At 32.5% G+C, this 20429-nt stretch overlaps 1 protein-coding gene across 11 annotated transcripts in view; it reads left to right on the top strand.

Moving 5' to 3' along the window:
* The window catches only part of LOC128854777 (forkhead box protein O), a 143185-nt gene that overhangs the window by 84285 nt on the left and 38471 nt on the right, over positions 1–20429 (top strand). For all 11 annotated transcript variants that reach the window (XM_054089163.1, XM_054089160.1, XM_054089162.1 and 8 more), the window contains exons 5-6: positions 16813–17105; positions 18261–18482. In XM_054089163.1, coding sequence (XP_053945138.1) covers positions 16813–17105; positions 18261–18482 — 515 coding nt within the window. The remainder of the gene's footprint in view (positions 1–16812; positions 17106–18260; positions 18483–20429) is intronic.

The following is a 20429-nucleotide window of genomic DNA, read 5'->3' as shown; positions in this document are numbered from 1 at the left end:
ACAAGTATATTATATAAATAATATCCATACCTTAAACTGCTAACGTGGTAAATGTGATCGCTTATAAAGCCATCGAAAAACGACTAAACCCCTGCTCTCATCTAAGTAAACAATTTTCCTCATATTTAATATAAGCTTTTTAGGCTGGTAAATAAGTCGTCATTAAACTACTTATCTCCATGCAACTTATCAAAATTAGTATCATTTCACTGATAAGAAGGGTTTCTTCGCATAGTTGACCTCAATACTGGAGCAGAAATTTTTTTGTATATTACCTAACCTTCTCCCTCTGTAAGCCTTCAAGCTTTTGTACGGCGCTTGTCTATCAGCAACTTTATTGTTGCTGGAACTGCGCGTTTATTCGATCTGAACGGCCATTGCCGACTAAGTGACTGGCCTACCAGAACAAAAAAGAAAGAAAAAAATATGCGCACTTACACATAGATACATACATATAAGTAAATTTTACATACATTAGTAGAGAATAAGTGCTGATTGCTTGCTGCCTGTTTGGCTATGTGAATGGCCTCTGGTTGGACTTAATCGAAAAGTGATAATTATTATTATATGCCATTAAACTGTTTTTAGATAAGTTGAATCTATTTTTTTTGGCTTAGTTCTTTCAAATAACCTGGTTTATTATTTTGTTTTGTTATTTGCATTTTTCTTTATATATTCACTTAATTTTTACTAGTTTTGCATTATTTAGCCTTTTTATTGGTTTATTTACTTTGTGCTCTTTTATCAGTTGTTGGATGGAATATTCGACGCTTAAGCAATGAAGGAAAGTTATCTCATTTGGGCTATTTTTAGTCAACTACATATGGGCGCTTGAGTTTTTTTATGAAGCATGTGTTGCTGGGGAAAACTCAGCTAATCAGAATTGGTGGTATCTGTAAATATGTACATATATTAAATAAATCTGCATGTGTGTAAGTACTATATACACGTGAATATGCCTGCCGGGACCCCGTCTACAAAATTATTTATTTTGTGATCCCTTCTAAAAGAAAAACCTGGCTGATGTAGTACGCATGTCAGATGTTCCCAATCTTTTTAATATCGCGACTCCACTTGCAGACGTTATTTCTTTGGAGACCCCTACTAAAGAAACTATCTACACTTTGGCGGGTGGGTCAATATTTTCGTTAGGCGTTCCCAATCTTCTTCGTATGGCTACTCTCTTAAAAGAATTTTTTTGTTTTTTGAGAAAAAATAAAAGTGAATACCTATGCCAGATTGGCTGGGGAATATGTTCACCAGCAGTTTTCAACCTTTTTCATACGGCGACTTCGTTTATAGAATTGATTTTTGAGACACACTTACACACTTTTCTTTGGGACCCCTTACAAAAAAAAAAAATAGCAGTGCCTTTGTGAGTATGGCAATATTTATGTCAGGGGTTCCCCATCTTTTTCGTAACGCAACTTTCATAATAATTGTCTGTTGCGCCCCCTTCTAAAAGAAAATACCAGATAGGTCGGGTGATATGTGCGTCAGGGGTTTTCAACCATATTCATACTGCGACTTCATATATAGAACTGATTTTTTGAAATGCGCTTGAGAAAAAAAACAAATATGCGTGTTAACATGAATTTATTACATTATACTCGTATTATTTAAATATATGTACATAGATAGCTCCAAACCTATGAATAGCAGTGAGTGTAACATATTTTTGATCTAAAATTTATTTCACAAAATATACCTAACAATTCCTTCAGCAGTTGGAGGTGGGGCCAAATAGATGGATTACTCTTACAGTCAAGATTCTCTGAATCAAGATTCTCTGAAAAATACTCATTAAAATTGATAACTAATATTGCCAAGTATTAGATTGAAACAGATCTTTTTTGCCAGAAGTGTTTAAAAACCTTAAAACCTAAAACCCGTAATATTTCTTGTTCCTAATACACTTTTCTTTTCCAAATTTATCTGTCAGTTACAATATATGCCTCTCGTTCTCTTACAGCGATTTCTGATTAATATTTTATTTTGTCCAATACTTTGTAGGAAGCCTCGATTATCACCAAGGAACATTTTGGTAATTTATTTTCACATTTCCTCGCGTGCGTGCGACTTTCGCACAGTTTTCCAAAAATCAATTAATATACCCAAATTTTTTAAACAGTCGCAAAATATGTACATATAATTGTTACATATACTGTTAGTTTTATGTATATAGTTTGCAAGAAACCTCGTATATATCGTATATATAATATATAATAATATATAAATAAAATGATTTTTTTAAAGTGAGTAGTACTTTCGTTGTATTTCTATATATCGGTTGTTGTAGCATTAATTTGCTTTATTACGGATTCAGTTTAGGAAATTGAGTTTAAAAAATGTTTAATAACTGGAAGATAAAATGGCATAATTAATTTTTGTCGTAAGGAGATTATTGAGGGGGAACAAAGTATATATGGCAGAATAAATGAAAGTAGTCCCACATCCAGTAGACATGACCGCAATTAATCAGAACTTATCTAAACATAGTAAGTATCTTAAGTATCTAGGACGTCGTTCCCGGTAACTCTGTATGTACACTAAGTAGTGATGGATGTAGTTTTATATTCTAAATAATTTTTAGCCATATACTATTGGCGGCCATTAGTCTAAGTCATTTTACTTCAAATCTATATTTTTTGGCAAATAATTTTTGTAAATTAAAGAAAAATTCTTGCCTGTGAAGTGCTGATTAAATAGTTTCGTTTTTTTTTCTTCTGATAGATAGTATCTATATAACTTTAAGATTGATTTTCCCTACTCTTTCTGAACATTTTCTTGGATATCTATTACCGATAATTAAAAACTAACTAATTTTCTGTGGAATAAAATAACCTTAATTGCCTATCAAATTGTTCAGTATTTTTTTACTATCATTCTACTGCAAAGTTTTACATTAGTAGTTATGATACACTAACACAATTTTTAAAAACACTAATTTATAACGTTTTACTCCGAGCTCTCTTATTTGTATGTATTTACTACACATCACTTTTTTCCGTTTAACATTTTTGATGTTGCTTTTTACAATATTAAAAGATAAAAAAAAGATATAAAATTCTATATATGTATGTATGTGTCGAAGGGCAATCTATTTCTTTTTTCATGGACATATCTTTGCGTTTCTGAGCGACGCACGTTTTGCCACCAATTCATTGCCAGAATTCTATTCATTTAATGATTTGCTATCGCAGAAAAAAAAGGCGAAATAGAAAAAAAATGAAGAAAATTAAATAGAGAGAAAAGATGGGAGAACTGAGGCAGTTTCATGGCAACTATTGTAAAAGCAGCTTTAGTAGCAATAGGTAAACATAAAACGTAGATGCGATACTGGTATACACCTAATTACATACATATGTATTACATTAACAGCTAGGCATCACTATAGCAAAATTTGTTGGCCTTGTTCGTCGCGTATTCCCTAACGAAGATGTGTAAGATGCGTGTTCACATACAGACGTGTAAGGAATTTAATGATTTTTTATGTATCGGGTGTTTTTTCAGCTGCATGGGAACTATCGATATCGGCAACTGTGGTTTGACAGCTGAGAATGGCAAACTCTGCTGACATTTCTGTTCTGTAAGGTTTGGCAAGTCATCATGAATAGTCTAACGCAAGAACAACACTTCCAAATTGTGGAGATTTACTTTGGAAAAAATAAATCTGTTCCCGAAGTTCATAGAGCGACGTATTGAAGAAAACGTCGATTCGTCGTTGCTCTCAACTTATTGGTCTTTGCCCTTCGAACATTTTACGTAAGAATAAAATACAATTCGTGCAGAAATTGTAACCAAATAGCCATCGTTTGCGTCGAATTTTTGCTGATTAATTATTCAGATTTATCAGATTATAATAAAAAAAATTATTCCAGGAATATTTCAGTTTTATCTATATTATCATGCTAAGTTTTCATGCATAAAAAAAACGCCGGGTATTGCAGCACTTCTTAAACCTGTCTCGGCTAATATATAGTGGCGCAGTTTATTACATTTCTTCAATATATAAAAGAAATCGCACCCTAATGCATTAAGACCAAATTATTGTCTCATCTTTTTTTGATCTAACGACGTTCTGTCACATTTTTTTGCCAAAGTTGATTTTCCTAGTTATTGAGTCAAGAATCCAGCAACTTTCAACACAAAAATCTTCTCCAAAGATGTTGCTTGAGACTTATTTTAAAGGCTGTAACACCGCTTATTAGAGTAGTTGAAATTGTGTTGTCAAAAATGTGCTTGAGAACAAAAAACTGCAACCTCTAACGGGAAAAGATTTTTAGAAAAGTAATATACGATTTTGTAATTTTATCAGACATGAAAACTTATTTTGACTTAAAGGTCTAACATAAATCTTAATCATACTTAAATAAATGAAAACAGTCTTTATGAACTGAAATTTTAAATCACATTTTGTTTTAAAGAAATTCCGTTTCATTATTTTTCGTAAATTCCTTTCATTATTTTTCGTAAATTCCTTTGTTAACTTTTATATATTAGATTCGATGCCTCAAACTTAATACAATATAGTCTAAAGCGCTGGTTTAGAAATACATTTATTGTTAAATTGCGTTGCGTAATTGTGAAATTAATAATTCATTTCTTTTTGTTTTATTCAATTAGATTCATTTCATATTTGCTGTGGCGATAGAGTGCAAAGAACTGCTGAAACTATTTTATTCAGCAGACTCTTTTTGTCTCAAAAATGTACTCCCAAAAATATCTCAATATCAGTGTCATAAGTTAATTCTAGACTAACGAAATTGATTAGCGTTAGACGCTCCATTCATCATCAACTGCCTACAATTCTTCATTGCTTAAACGACTATGAATGAGAGATATTTTAATTAGTTCGATCGAGAAAACGGTAATTTGTACTATGAGGCAATTAAAATAAACTGTAAGTTTGTTTAAACAACTGTAACTTACAGTCAAAACTGCGAATCTGGCTATTACTTCATACTGACGTGTCCGGCTGATTGAAAATTAATAATAGTACAAGGTCAGCATCAAAAGAAAGTGACAAGTTTTGCATATTTATATAGATATTTATTTAATTTAATTTAATTTTTTTAACAAATGCTCGATATCTTTTTTTATATGGAGGAAAACACTCAACGATGTCGTCAGAAAATTTCTCAAAAATCAACACGCTTTTTGAGCCACTTGAAACTTGCACTTTATTGTAACAAGATTCAAAACTTTTCCGAAAATTCCCAAAATTAAAAAATTTGGAATTTTAATGAAAATTTCCCAAATTTTTATACATTTTGTATAAAGGGTGAAATTTTGCGTCATATGGCTTGTTTTTGTAGTATGAACCATATTTTTATCGAAAAATAGGTCTGTTCATGTAAAAATTATTTAGTAACTTGCCAGTAACTTAATTTCCGAGATTTCTCTCTCAAACAGAAAACTTAAAAAAAAAATACATGAACGTAAAACCAGTAACAATTTGCAAGTTCCTCGAATAGTTGATTAAATTGTTGGCAGAAAAAATCACAAAAATTAAAAAATTTTTCACTTGAGCTGCGAGTACCTCGTAATAAATAAAAAAAATAAAGCAAATAATATGTAGAACAACGAGCTTCGGAATCACATGATTTCATTTCGTCTACAATAATTTGTTTCATTTCATCATCGCTGTCAGATGAAGAATATTCCTTTAGGAATTGCAATTCGCAAATTTTCATTCGCGTTTATTTTTATTTTGCGATCAGCTGTTTTTCTTACTTACAAATTCTTACAAGTAAAAATTTATCCAGCAAAAACTTCTTCTTAAAAAAGGATGTCATTTTGCTCTCTCACATTCCCCTACTTTGCATTTTTTTGTGCACTTGAACACCAAAATGTGATAATTTGTATCAATTGTTACAAACTATTTGCTTCATGAACAGACCTAATAATAATCAAAAATTAAATTAATAAGGATGGAATATGTGGTGTACAGTTTCCTTTGACGCGCACAGTATATATACATATATAATAAATATATTCAAGAGGCGAAAGCCCTGGCAGCTAGTGCTTCTTTTATTGTAAAATAATAATTTATTGTTATTTTCTGTATATTAAATAAATAAATAAATATATTGAACTTTCTCAGCCAAAACAATTGAGTTTTGACTGCTTTATTGGCTTTGTTCAAAGAAAGAGGATAACTTAAAAAAATTTTTTAAAATCTTGCTGAGTGTTTTTTTAAGCCTAAGTTTTATAATTTGCATCACATGTACAATCAAACCAAATGGCTTTCAGCTCTCAAATACTATGGTCTGTGTGAACTCCGAATTCAATGACGCAATTTAATGGCCTCAGCTAACCATTTTTTTTTTTTGTAAATACAGGTAATTAAAGTTTATCGAAAAGGTGAAAAGAAATGCCTTTTGTTTTAAAATCAAATAATCTGTTTTGGTGTAGTTTCTAATTTAATGGTTATAATGCAAACATAGCTAAATGAATGATTGGAAGGTAAAAATTCCGAACGAAAAAATACAAAGTGCTCTATTAATAAAAATGACATATTTTTATTAAAATCATATAAAAACTGCAAACATTAAATTTGAATAAGGTGGGTATTATTACAATCTTCCGCTCAAGTGGCTGCTTATGCAAGAACAAATTAATAATAAAAAACACAATAAAAAACGGAACGCAAAAAAACAAAAACAAAAACAAAACAGAAAGTAAACAATAAAAAATATGTTAAAAATATATATATAAATGTATAAAAGAAAACAGTTTATTTCATGAAATATAAAATTCTGACAGCTTAAATTTATGTATACTGGCGATTCAGAAGAAGGTGTTCTTATTCATTGAATTTTATAAAAATAAATTACCAATTTTATATATACATCCATCTTTAAGGTACACTTTATTACTTAGTTAGATATGTATGCATATACATACATATGTATATGTATATATATATATTTTTATAGATACACATATCTTTATTATTCTTTTGTGTCGTTTGGCATTTTTTAAGGCTAATAATGTCACTCGCACTAAATATTAATATGACAGCTCGTTGCCAAGACTCTGCCCCACTCTGTTTACTAAGCTATTGGGTTTCATTCGCAAGAAAGAAGTATAGGGTTTTCCAATAAGTTCGGGTCGAAATGAAATAAAAGAAGCTGTGTGTAAATTTTTGGCGAAATTCTTTTTTTTTATATGAGAGCCTATTGTGTATAAAATGTGACATTGTTCAAGTTTCAAGCGTTTGTCGTGACGAATTCGAGAGGTCTGCCTTACAATGACTGCTGCATAGATACGATTAAATTTGAGTTATCAACCATGGCAACTCTAACTTTAGGGGCATCCGCCGATTACAACTCATTACAGCTTAGATCAGCAACTTCAGAAAACGAAACAAGAAAAAGGCTAGCGTGGTGAAACAGCTGGTATTTAATGCCCAATTCACCTCGTCGTGCATGCTCGTACACTCAGGTAGTTCATTATAAAACTTTATCGCTTTCACGTCCGATCTAATCGTGTAACTTGCCGTGGTGATTGGACATTAGTGAGTAAATAGTAGACTATAGGGATCCCAGGCACCGCATTCTATTAGAAAACCCTACACTTATACATATAGCTCTCATGTCAAATCTTCAGCATAGCCTTTAACGGCGCCTCTTTCTCTTTCGCCAAAGTAATCCATATATTTTATGTAGATTTAAATAGGCCCATAAAATTATTTCAATAAATTAGCGAATTTCTGAGCAGAGCAAACAAATTAAGTTAATAGCATTAGGCATAGCAGAAAAAAGGGGAGAAACTATTGCTAAGCCTGGTGCAAGCAATGATGCTGGCAGTGAATTTGGTAGCGGCGGTGGTGGTAATATAGTTATATATATTTGTATATAAATACATGTGTAAAAAAAATGTCTTCTGTAATGCGGTGAAAGCCGTGGAATTTTTGCGGTTTAGAGCTGACTCATACCTCCATCGCTTAATAATATAGCTATGTGTGCGGATACACACATACCGCACGAGGGATTATTCACGCATAAATACATACAGATATGCGATATCTTAAATTTCATTCATGCATTTTTTCTTACACATGTAGAAGTATTTGCCTTTAAATACTTACATATATACGCACATGCACATATTATGGTGGTTTATATACAGGGTGTTTTGTTAACGAGCTGAGATACTTTAACATCTGAACATCCTATTTTTATTATAGGTGTGAAAGTTTATTATTTTGGGAGTTTGGATGTTTGTGATTCCTTTCATATAAACGCAGATATGACCTAAAAATAGACTACTTTTTTAAAAGAGAGTCGGCGCCTAAGAAAGCTAATTTAAATTGAAGGAATAATCTCAATCGAAACTTTAAGAGAGCTTAATTTCGAAAATATTTTAAAAGGAGAATGCCACCTATGTGACAAATCAAGTTCAAGTAAAATAAGTGAAATATAAAAATACGAGTGTTAGAAGAAAGAGATTTGAGAATAAATTTGTGAATAGGGTTGCCACCTATTATAAAAATTGAGTTCAACAAATTAAGTTATTAGCGCATATATTTCAAATGAAAGAAGTTTAAAAAACCTAATTTTAGAAAATATTTTTTGAGATGGTTGCCACCTGTTTGAAAGGGCTAATTGAATATTAAAAATAAGTTAACTTAAATTCTGCTATGTCAACGAAAGAGTTAAGAAAAACCTTTTCTTTTAATCGGGTTGCCACCTGTTAGAAAATTAATTTCAAAGTGAGCACATTAATGCATTCTTTTCGGAGGTGCTCAAAATGATTCAAAGCTTTCCATGTGTTTCGTTTAGAAGAAAGATTCTTTGATAATGCATATAGAGGAATTATTAAGTTGACTATAAAGGAATATAGACATTTGAATAGTAATGTTTTTTCCATTTTTTATTAGCATTTGATATTCTGCAAACTTCAATATTTCTAACCATGCAAACCACAAGGATGCCATTTGAGTTTTACAAAAGTTTTGAAAAAAAAAAACAATCTTTATGGTTTTCGCTTGACCTATTTTGCCAATTGCCTAAAATATATCTCTAAAAATTATTCCCTGCGAGCTAATAAAATGTTATAAGAACTAAGTTTGCTTCAATTTATTGGTCATGAATATGCACTAAAAAAAATTCAAAATTAATTTAAAAAGCTTAGCAAGGCACGCCAGCTTTTAGCTTGTAATACCACAAAAATGTAAAATAATTAAAAAAAATTAAAAAATCAAGCTTAAAAGTACATATTCCTAGGGATTTTCTCGTATTAAATATTTTATTTAGTGAGTCAATAAAGTAGAAAAAGAAGCATTAGCTTCATGCGTTCGAGCAGAATACCGAAAACGAGTTTTTTTTTTTACCTTTATAATAGAAACCGTTATTTTTTAATCAATTAATTAATTTATCGAGCAAATTAGAAAAAATTAAAAAAAAACTGAAGTGCAAACTTTTAACCATTTCAATATTAATCGCTGGTTGTGCTCCAACGGGAGCAACACCATCGAATTTTATTGCTTTTCTAGACGTTATTTCTATTTCAACCCAACCTTTCAGGCAATTTCGTGCTGAAATGGTGCACAAAATGTGCTCCTAGTTCGGTAACAAAAAAAACTCTTTATATACCAACTGAAAAACTTAAATTTAAATAAATTTTCCTACAGTCATATAACTGAGTAAGTGTTGCAGCATCAGCTCTCTGCGTGTGCGCTTATAAGAATAGTCCCGCAGGCGTTTTTTTGCTTTAATTTTTTGGACTTACACACAATTTTCGTTTGCCAGCTTCCGCTTTATTTTTGCAGCCACATACATACTTACATTTAAAAATAAATCACGGTCTTTTCCTGCCACCGCATTTCTGCTGTAATTTTAGAAGGAGTTGTATGGGCAAAACTTTTACTGGCTGTTGTGTCTTCTTTGATACACACAAGCTGTTAAAAGCCGCTGACTCTACACATGCCTACATAGAAAGATACATACAAACATATATAGTGTGTGCAAATGTTGTGGTTTACTTTATAATAGTTTGAGCAAATCTTTGTCAGCGTGAATGCCTCATTTGCCGCCCACTCAGCTGTAATCCTGTCAACCAGCTTGCCCAACATTTGCTTTCTGAGCATATCAAATTCGCATATGTCATACACATACCTATCTATTTAAGCATAAAAAGAGTACAGATAGGTGTATATGTTGCTATGAATTTTTTTCCATTGAAATAACTCGTATCTAAGTACGTGTAGGCGTATCTATGTACAGTAATTTGCAAGTTCGCTTTTTTCACTTTGCTGCTGAGATGCTTAACCAGCAGTCGCCTGTTGTCTGTACGGATATATGTATGTACATATCTACGGACAGCAATGAAGCATGTGTCGAATATCTATTACATTGGCTAGTAGCCTAATACACGCGTATGCATATCAATTATACACATACATATAATAATTTTATTGCTACACAAATTTTTTGATATTTATGAACTCATACATATTCATATGTATTCATATATGTACATACAACCTGCGACAAAATGATAGCCCATCAACATTTTGACTAGTTTTGACTACTTCATTTTTGTTTCTTGAATGTTCCTTAAAAACTGTAGCTTAATTGCCTAATAAAAGCCTATATAAATCCAGTTAAAAAATGGTATATCAAAATAAGGCAAATTCCAAAAAATGTTCATCCCTATTGCAGAGTTTTTAATTCAAATTTCTGGAAAAAGTTTTAATGTGTAGTTTTAATGGATTGATATTTTGCTACAAGACTGATTTTCTACAGTTTTTTCCTTATAAAAAATTCTCAGTACAAAAAAACAATACTGTGCATTTCTTGTACGACGAAAATGCGTCAGACCGTCTAGGGAAAAAAATTATAAAAAATCATTGGGATTTTCTAGGAACTACAAAATTTATACTTCATTATACTAAAATTGACAAATCTATAAAACTGCCAACTAAAATTTTTTCAATAAACTCGTTTTTTCAATAGTTAGTTTGTTGGATTTTTCATAATTTTTGTATTATGTTTGAAATTTTGAATTTGTATGGCTTTTGTTCGGAATTTAAAAAAAAAAACACAAAAAAAACAATCGAAAATGGTCAAAATGTTGATGCGCTATCGTTTGTCGCGCGCTATACGTACATAAGTAGTGCTATCAGCTGATTTATTTGCGTGTGTCAATGCGCACACAAAAAGGCTAAACATTTTTTTGTAGGCATGTAACTAGCCAACACTCAAATGCCTAGCAACGAGGTGAGGATGAAGGCGAGTGCGCGGGCGTATGAGCAACTAAGTGTGTAATGGCTGAGGCGGCGGTATGGTAAGGGCGAATATGAACGCCCTTTTATGTCGAGTGTACGCCAAGGGCGCATAAAATGCGCCACCAAATATTTAAGTGTAGCTTCTCATACAAGGAAAACGTAATTGACTTGAGTTTTAGTCGTTGTGAGTTATGCGTATAATTTTTGTATTCAAATAGCCAACATCTGCGATAATTTGCTGATTGATTATAATCATACATACGAATAATTGAATCATGCTTTCTTAACTGGATATATTTATAAGTATATGAAGCTATTGCGCTATTCAAAAGTATTTTCCAATGCTTTGCGTGTATTTCTCGCGAGGTATGTATGTATGTACAGGTATGTAAATATTTGCTTACAGTGATCTGCGTGATTGGATCATTTGGCAAATTGTGATGTCATCAAGATTTCTTGTACAATATGTAGGTGTATATATACAATATCCAATATATACAATATCGTTCTGTGTATATATATGTATCTATTTAGAAACTTACAAATGCTGTTGTTAATACCCTACATACATATATATGAACATATGCCTGTAATTCGTTTGTACCATATAGTTATGGGATATATGGTTACCGACGTTGCCCGATTTACGAAACTGCTTTTATATTTATTGAGTATTAATATTTAACATTAGCTGTCAAGTTCCAAAAGTAATAAGTTAAAGAGGAAGCAGATTTGGTTTTATGTTTTTTTTTCTGCAGTACTTATATAGAAAATTTGCTCATTCAAATGTATGTCAATTATTTGGTTTGTTATTGGTTGAATTTTTATCGAAGATTTATTGCTTTGGAATAGGCATACGTTTAATCATAGTAGACATACATATATATTTTGCCCAATAAGCGCTGCAGACTAGCGTCTGGAGTGATATAATGCCATGGCTCTCTGTTCGCACATCCCTGTAAAGATCAATGATTTTTAACTCAAACTAATTCTAGTTTAAAAAATTAAAGATATGAGTTCAAAAAGAGCTAACTTCATCATTGATAAGCTATTGATGTGAGAAAGTGTGTACAAGGTGATGCAAAATTGAGCAAATCGGAGGACTTATACTTTTTGCAGTCATATTTGACACTTGTGAACAAGACAGCTGTAGTATAGAAACATACAAGCAATGGAGCAGGTAAAGGTCAAGTTAAAGATTTTCATCGCTCTGACACCATATGCTCCACAAGAAGTTAAAGGAAAACATATGTATACATATCACTCGAAATAATTTTTTTTATTTAACAAAAAAATTATTTGAAAACGATTTGAATGATACATTTTGAGCCACCTTCATAGGGCTGTGTAAATAAAAGGAACAATCATAAATTTGCTTATTTATAATTTTTATAAATCTTTCTTCAAGCATCTCTAGGCGTCCTTTTTCACCATTTTAACACATACATTCAGTAGTACTGCGTGAGACTTTTCAGTGATAGGTTTTATGCGAAGTTTCTGTGACCTGTCATGAGAAGAAAATGCTGACTTAGCAATTGATTAGATTTATTTCTTCATAGTACCATTAAATAGCCGTTAAATGTATTGCGCTTCTAGTGATCTTGTGGCCACATTCAGACGAAGCTTATGTCCGTACAAAAAGCTTTGTGTACATAGATTGACTTGTAGGTTTTTGCCCGGTTTCAGCACTCAAATTTAAAATTTATTAGGCTGCTAAAATTTAGAGTTGTAAAACTGTAATACGTTACTTTGCCACGTCTGCTAATTATAAATATAAACCGAGTATTAAAGTTCTTTGAGTTGTTGCCGTAGTATATATATATATATATTATGTCATGTATATATACATATATATATATATATAATTGGCGCGTACACTCTTTTTGGGTTTTTGGTAGTATAGGTGCTTAAAATTTTGCTAATTTTTTGTTCAAGGCTTAATTTAGATTTTTTTTTTATTTTTATGGTCAAAATTTTATTCCAAATTTTTTTTCAAATTTCGAGACTTAGCATTTTTCCTTTAAGCTGATATTTGTGTTCTTGCCCATTTTGATATTCTCCTTGCCAGCAAAAATGCATATTGTTTGAAAAGTCGAATATGGAATGAGGCTACTTGTATATTAAATGGCCTATTAAGTCACGGGAAGTATACACTTATAAAATTTACTGTTCCAAAATAATTATTTTAGCTGTTAGAAAAAATGGTTTGGAAAATTTTACTTTCATAAATTAAAATCCCCAGAATGGACACTTGAAGGTCGAAAGTTCATGGTAGGCAAATATTTCCTATTTACTTTTACATAAAATTGTTTATATGATTACTTACCCTCATTACCCTCAACCCATTCATTTACGAGACATTGGTGTTACAATTTTTTGGTAAATTTTTGGGCTTTAACTCAAAATCGACCAGATTTTTATGCATCTTTACATTTCTATCTTATTTTGCATACCTAAGCTATACATAAATACGTAAATTTAACACCATTGCAAATCCCATACATTTTGCGGACACCCTGTACTTGGACATGTATAAATATATTTTCTCAAAATCATTTTTATTCTTTCATACCCGCATATGTAAATTGCCCCCATCCCGAGCAATGGAGAACCTATTGAAAAGCATAAAATGTAGTAAAATAATTAAAAGGTTAATATACATATATCATTTCTGAGAGCGTGAAATTTACTTAAATAAAACAAAATGATTTTTACTGATGGAAATATTTATTTTGACCTGTATGCGCTTCATTGCTTATCTGTTTATATACTGTAGTAGCCAACTTCACAATTGAGTGTGAAAGGTGATTATTATATACAAATATATATATATACATATAATTGCCACTTACACCCTTTTTGGGTGTTTTGTCGAGCTCCTCCTCCTATTTGTGGCGTGCGTCTTGATATTGTTCCACAAATGGAGGGACCTACAATTTTGAGCCGACTCCGAACGGCAGATATATTTTATGAGGAGCTTTTCATGGCAGAAATATTTTTAAATAAATGTATCCCAAAGTAAATACATCAACTAATAATACTCTCTGGAGTATATTTTAAACTTTTTCTAAACTTTTCGAGTTCTCTTTTATCAGGGCAAGTCCACAGTTTGAATGGAAAAATTGCATAAATTGGGTTATGAAGCACTACTTCATCCAGCAAGCTTTCCAGATTTAGCACCTGCTATTAACTGACGCTTCCGTATATGAAGAAATAGCTCAGCTGTAAGAGATTTAGTCTTAATGCAGAGGTGCCGTGCATACTCTAAGACGCCTCTTGACCAACCTTGTATACCAGAGCTGCTGCAATATTTGTTGCTGTCAGTTACTGCAGCACTTCAGTTTTTATACTCCGGATTGTGAAATATGTATAAAATTAACTGTTAAGCCTTTCATTCTCTAAACTAAGTATAGAGCCCATGGAACAAAACTTAGTTTAAAAATTCATCACTTTTGGAATCACAATACGAACCTGGCTTTTACTTATTACACTTTAAACTTTAATATGAATATCAAAATTTTAAATTTTCTCCAAAATTATTTGACATTCTGAAAAGGCGTGTGCCACATGGACATCTCCAAACAAAACTAAATACAACTACAAATTAACACTTAACCGTTTAAATAAATATGATTACATTAAGTGAAAAGGATACAATCACAAAAAACAAACAAAAAAACAAAAACAAATATGTGGAAACATTTTTGGGAAACCAAAGTAAAGTAAACTAAACTAAACCAAAGGCTAAACCATTAGCTCAATCCTATGACGACCTACACAACAACTAAACATTGCGGACGACAACCGTGACAACGAAAATAAAAACGAAGTGAAAAACTGGCAAAAAGGAGAGTAAAGGGGAAACATGAACAAAAGGTATGAAAGGATGGATAAACGTGCAAAAAGGATGCCGACGCAACTATTGGCAGTGACGCCAAGAAAAAGTTTAGCAAAAAGTAAAATTAAGTTATATTTACTTTTTTAGAGTGACATAAACAGATCTACATACCTATGCCTGCGTATGTGGTAGTTTTGAGGAAAATCCTGTAAGCCCGCACGCACACACTCACTTACACACACCCACGCAGTCTGGCCTGGATGAGGCCGCTAACGGTGTAAATGTATTATTGTAAATGGCTGAAGTTGAAGCAGGAGCGTCGGCGCATCCTTCGCAACGGTGATAAAAGGCGCCAGTCCGTCGCTCAATGCCGTGTGCGTTGTCGCGTCACCAACGAATTTACTGGTTTGGTTTGGTTTGCTTTACTAATGTTTTAGAAATTTCTTTTTCGTTACCGTTTGCTGCAATTTTGTGCTGATATTTTTATCCTTTTTCTTACATTTCAGTCTTTTTTTTGGTGATTTGCGTAGTTGCCTTGTCGGCGAAAATACACTTACCATCCATGGCTGATGGCTAGTATGTGTGTGTGTGGGTGTGTTCGATTGCATGAAAAATTCATAGATCAGGTGAAATGGTGTTGAGATATTTTTTTCGTATATCTTGATATTCACTCGTACAAACATATTAAACACATATGGTATATGTATGTGAATATATGAAATCACTTTGTGTATCATATTTGTATGTGTATATATGCATGTGCTTTTTTAGTGTGGCTCCAGTGTCTAGCACCTTGAAAACTTTCCCCTACTTATCCTGTGCCCTATAGTTTCTGACGTCGATGAACCGCACAACTAAATGTCTCTCTCTCGATCTGTGAAGCCCTGCACTTGCTTCTCTCACCAACCCCTCCAGAGCTCGCTGACAGGTCTTTGCCATACAGTATTTATGGTTTATGTCATAAAATATGAATTGACAGTTCAAATGTGAGCAACAGCAGCGGAAAAAAAATTCCCGCATACACAGACAGTCGGAAAGTCGCTTAGACACGGAGCGGGGAACAACAAAGCGCCGTCTTCGACAGTCCAATTAGCGCAGCAGAAGCGTGGTATTTCTTTGGGTTTCTTGTAAGAAAAGCAATAAAAATGTCGGCAGACAATTGAAATGTCTTCACTGACTGGCGAAGGGTAGGTGCAGGAGCAATGAGGAAGGTGGGGCTTGGGAGAGAGAGTTGTATACAAATCGCTGAATAGTAGACAATGACTTGAATGTTGTCGCAGCGCAGCGGTTTCAATTGCTTACAAATTGTTACATCAGCGATGATATATGAAAATGAGGGCAACTAACCCCCTCGTGTGACAAGCGACCACGACTCGCCAAACGTTGTGAACAAACGAGCAAAAGCAGGGTGGGAATTGCAAGTTCAGCAATGTCAGTTGGTTTTTTTCTTGGGTTTTCAGCGTAATAATTGTATGACAACTGGGCTTCCCTTTAACTGATTTTGAAAGAAATCAACGAAAGGCTGCTAAAGCGGCTGGCAGGAAGTTGTTAAGAAGATACAATGATAAAGCAGCATAGCCATATCCATTTTAACAACTTTAATATTCTTAAGACAGTTTACATCTATTTATATACATGCATTCATACACACACACACGTGTGAGATATTTGTGAAAAAAATTGTACTCAATTAAATTTTTAAAATTTTGTTTCGCTTTTCTTCTCGTTGGTCTATCAGAATTCCATTCGCCACAATCTTTCGTTGCACAATCGTTTTATGCGAGTCCAAAATGAGGGTACTGGTAAATCGTCTTGGTGGATGCTCAATCCCGATGCGAAACCGGGTAAGTCAGTGCGACGACGCGCAGCCTCGATGGAAACGTCGCGCTATGAGAAACGTCGGGGGCGTGCCAAAAAACGCGTGGAAGCTTTACGTCAAGCGGGTGTAACGGGTCTCGTTGATGCGACACCATCGCCCAGCAGTAGCGTGAGCGAAGGTTTGGATCACTTCTCGGAGAGTCCATTGCACAGGTAACTATTAACTTTGGGAAATTTGTTAAAGGCGGTGACATTAAAGTTAATTAATTTAGCTAAAAGTAAAGTAGTTTTTGCAAAACATTAATTCTAAAATTTTAATGCCTGTAGTTGAAATTATCTAGAAGCGTTTAGAGCTACACTTTTTTTTTGTTTTTGCTTCTTAGTATAAAAGCTTACTACATATGTTACCAAAAAATATGTTTGTAAGCAGAAATTCTGTAAATTATTGCACAGTTGAAATATTGTATAATAATTTTACTACTTTTTATAAAATTATATGGAAGCTATTTTTCTTTTCATAACTATATACGAATATGCATGTTTTAATAGCTTTGCCCCTAGACAATAAAGCACAATTTAAATTGAACATTTTGATTAATAATAAATTAATTATTAAAATCAGTCTTTCAAACGCTTGACTTTCAGTATATCTAAAGCTTTTTTTTAGAATAAAGTGCTTTTTGTCAACATCATTGAATTTTTTCACAACCTTATTTTACACCTCTCCTTAAGTACTCAAAATGTGAGCTTAGGGAAGTAGGGTGATCTTAATTCGGTCGTTTGCTGGAAAAACGTCATAATACAACAACAAATATTTTGTTCTTAGATAGCTACACGTCATGCGCAGAAGATTTGCCCTTAAGGTGAAATACGTATACATACATAAGGTGGCGCGAAATTAATCACTCTATCGGAAGATTTACAATGTTTGCTATCAATTTCAATCATATTCATCAAAACTAAAGATTTTCATAGTAAAAAAGTTATTTGAAAACAAAACTGAATGATTAATTTTGCGCCTCTTTGTATGAAATATTAATAAGGAATACATTAACAAATCAACAGATATAGGAATCGGGGAGTATACACACAATTTTTTGTCATATTTATTATTATTTAAATAATAGATGATAGGCTCTCAAAAGGCAGGGAATATAATTTTAGGTAGTGCGATGTACTGTATACATTTTCCAGTAGTTGTAGCCATTTAAACACTAATATTATTTATTTGGCACTTTTGTATTACTTAAGTTTTATTTTCAAATTCATAATTTAATTTAATTTTCTTTTAAATATTTTTCTTTTCCGCTTCTCTTTTCATTTCGATCGTATTTTATTGATTTTGTTACCTTTGCGATGCTACTCAAGTGGTAATTTCCAATTGTCGCCGGACTTTCGACAACGCGCCTCATCGAATGCCAGTTCCTGTGGACGTCTCAGTCCCATACCAGCACTCATAGGACTTGAACCCGATTGGAGTTTCGGTACTGACTACACAAATACAAACATAACGTCTGCACAGTCAGCGTCAATGGATCAATTAGCTGGTTCAATAGCGGAGGTTAAATTGCCAAAGGATATTCTGCAAGGGTCAGTGACTATTTTGATTTCGTAATTAATTGTACAAGCCCATCTAATTTTAAGTTGAATGTTTTATTTTCGTTTCTACCTTGATAAATATGTTTAAAACTGGCCTAAGTGTAAATTTTAATTTCTAAAAAATCTTAGTTTGCACAATTTTATAATTAAAAGTACATATGTTTGTGTGTATGTGTGACTGCTTGCATGTATGCATATGGCGGTACGCATGCCGAACTTTCCAAATACTTACATTTATATGCATGTGTATTTATGTATTTATATCATTTGTATTAGGTGAAGTAAGAAATGTTGAGCATTTTTCGCTTTACTTCCACGTTGAAATTAAGGTGGATTAATGATTATTCGATTTAGATCAAATATTTTTTAGTTGCTAATCTTCAGTGCCTCTACACAGTGCTCTTATGCCGATGTTTGATTGCGATTATTTTCCAAATTTATTTTCATACAAGGTGGCGCAAAACTAATCACTAATCACAATTTTTTTTTTCTGAACAACTTTTTTTACTAAATAAAAAATAAATGATTTTGAATGAGCTATAATTTTGACCTTTGATACTGCAGCTGTTCTGCTCACAAGTGTCATACTAACGTATAACGCCATCTGAGAAAATTATAATTGATGAATTTGCGTCACCTTCTACATGACGTATTTTTCATCGCGAGTTATTATTTGCTTAAAAAGTGTTTCGGCTTCGTTACCTTTCATGCCGAAAGGTGTTTTTGGGCCAATTCATTTGACATCCACACATTGAACTTCTCTTGAGACCATCTTTATACAAAAGGTTCTTAGCAGTTTTCTCGCAAATTTTCAGTTCCTAAATAATTCAATACGAGTAATTTAGTGGCTCTCACTATACGGTTTTCAATGCAGATTTTTATCGAAATTTTCGACAATAGATATAAACGCGTGCTCACATAATTAAGATCTTTCCAATTTTTTTACGTAACATTTTTTTCATTAATTTTTTGTAAGAATATTGTTCATTACAAATCAACAATCTTATAAGTATGAATTCTAAAAATTATACAAAATTCACAAAATCTCAGTAAATTCCAAAAATCTTGACGAAATGTTAAGCTTCTCAATCAAAGACTTTAGATAACTTCTGGGTATACTCGTTGAGCACATGTTCGGAATACTACATAAATATTATACTTTTGTATGGAGGAAAGTTTTCAACTTGAAAAACGCGACTTTTGAGTGACTTCGTACTTTCACTTTGTTATACTGAAATTAATGAATTACAAACTTCATAGCAAAAAAGGTTCTGGTTAAAAAGGTAAAAATTTTGACGATAATTTCTTCAAATTCGTAAATTGTTTGGAAGTTTGTACAATGTGTGGAACTCTGATTTATAAGGTGTTTAGTGCGCATTGAATTATATTTTTACAGAAAATTACTTGCTCAAATTTTTGCATGCAAGATATTACGAATATTGTGAAAAGGTAAAGTGACTTAATTACGCGACAATAAGAGTATGGTCCAGAGCGGGTCTCGCCTTCGAAGTGCAAAGAATCATTGAACCCACCGCTTTACTATTGTATTGGGTCTATAAACAGCACAATTTTTTTTGGCCTATTGTTCCGACTTTTCACCCTAATTGTAGTGGTGCTGAAGAATGTATCAAATTTTATCTCTCTTTACCTCGATTTTGGAACGTTGGAAAACTCAACTGTGTGCACTAAAACGCAAAAGTGTCAGAAAATATTTTTTTGAAGCGCAAAAATATCTTTAAACTATCGTATACAGGGTTGCCCATATTTGACGAACCCATGTGTTTTTTTTTTAATTCAAAGAAAAACACATTTTTTTTATGTTGACGATAATAATCAATTTACTTGGTTCAAGTAGATTTGTTGACATCACTTTTTGAGTATGATATCTCTCAAATGTCCGCCTTGAGCCTGTGCGGCGTATTGTGCCCGTTTTGCAGC

This window comes from Anastrepha ludens, chromosome 2 (assembly GCF_028408465.1).
Source record: "Anastrepha ludens isolate Willacy chromosome 2, idAnaLude1.1, whole genome shotgun sequence".
Lineage (NCBI taxonomy): Eukaryota > Metazoa > Arthropoda > Insecta > Diptera > Tephritidae > Anastrepha > Anastrepha ludens.
This window is presented reverse-complemented; position numbering and strand designations above follow the sequence as displayed.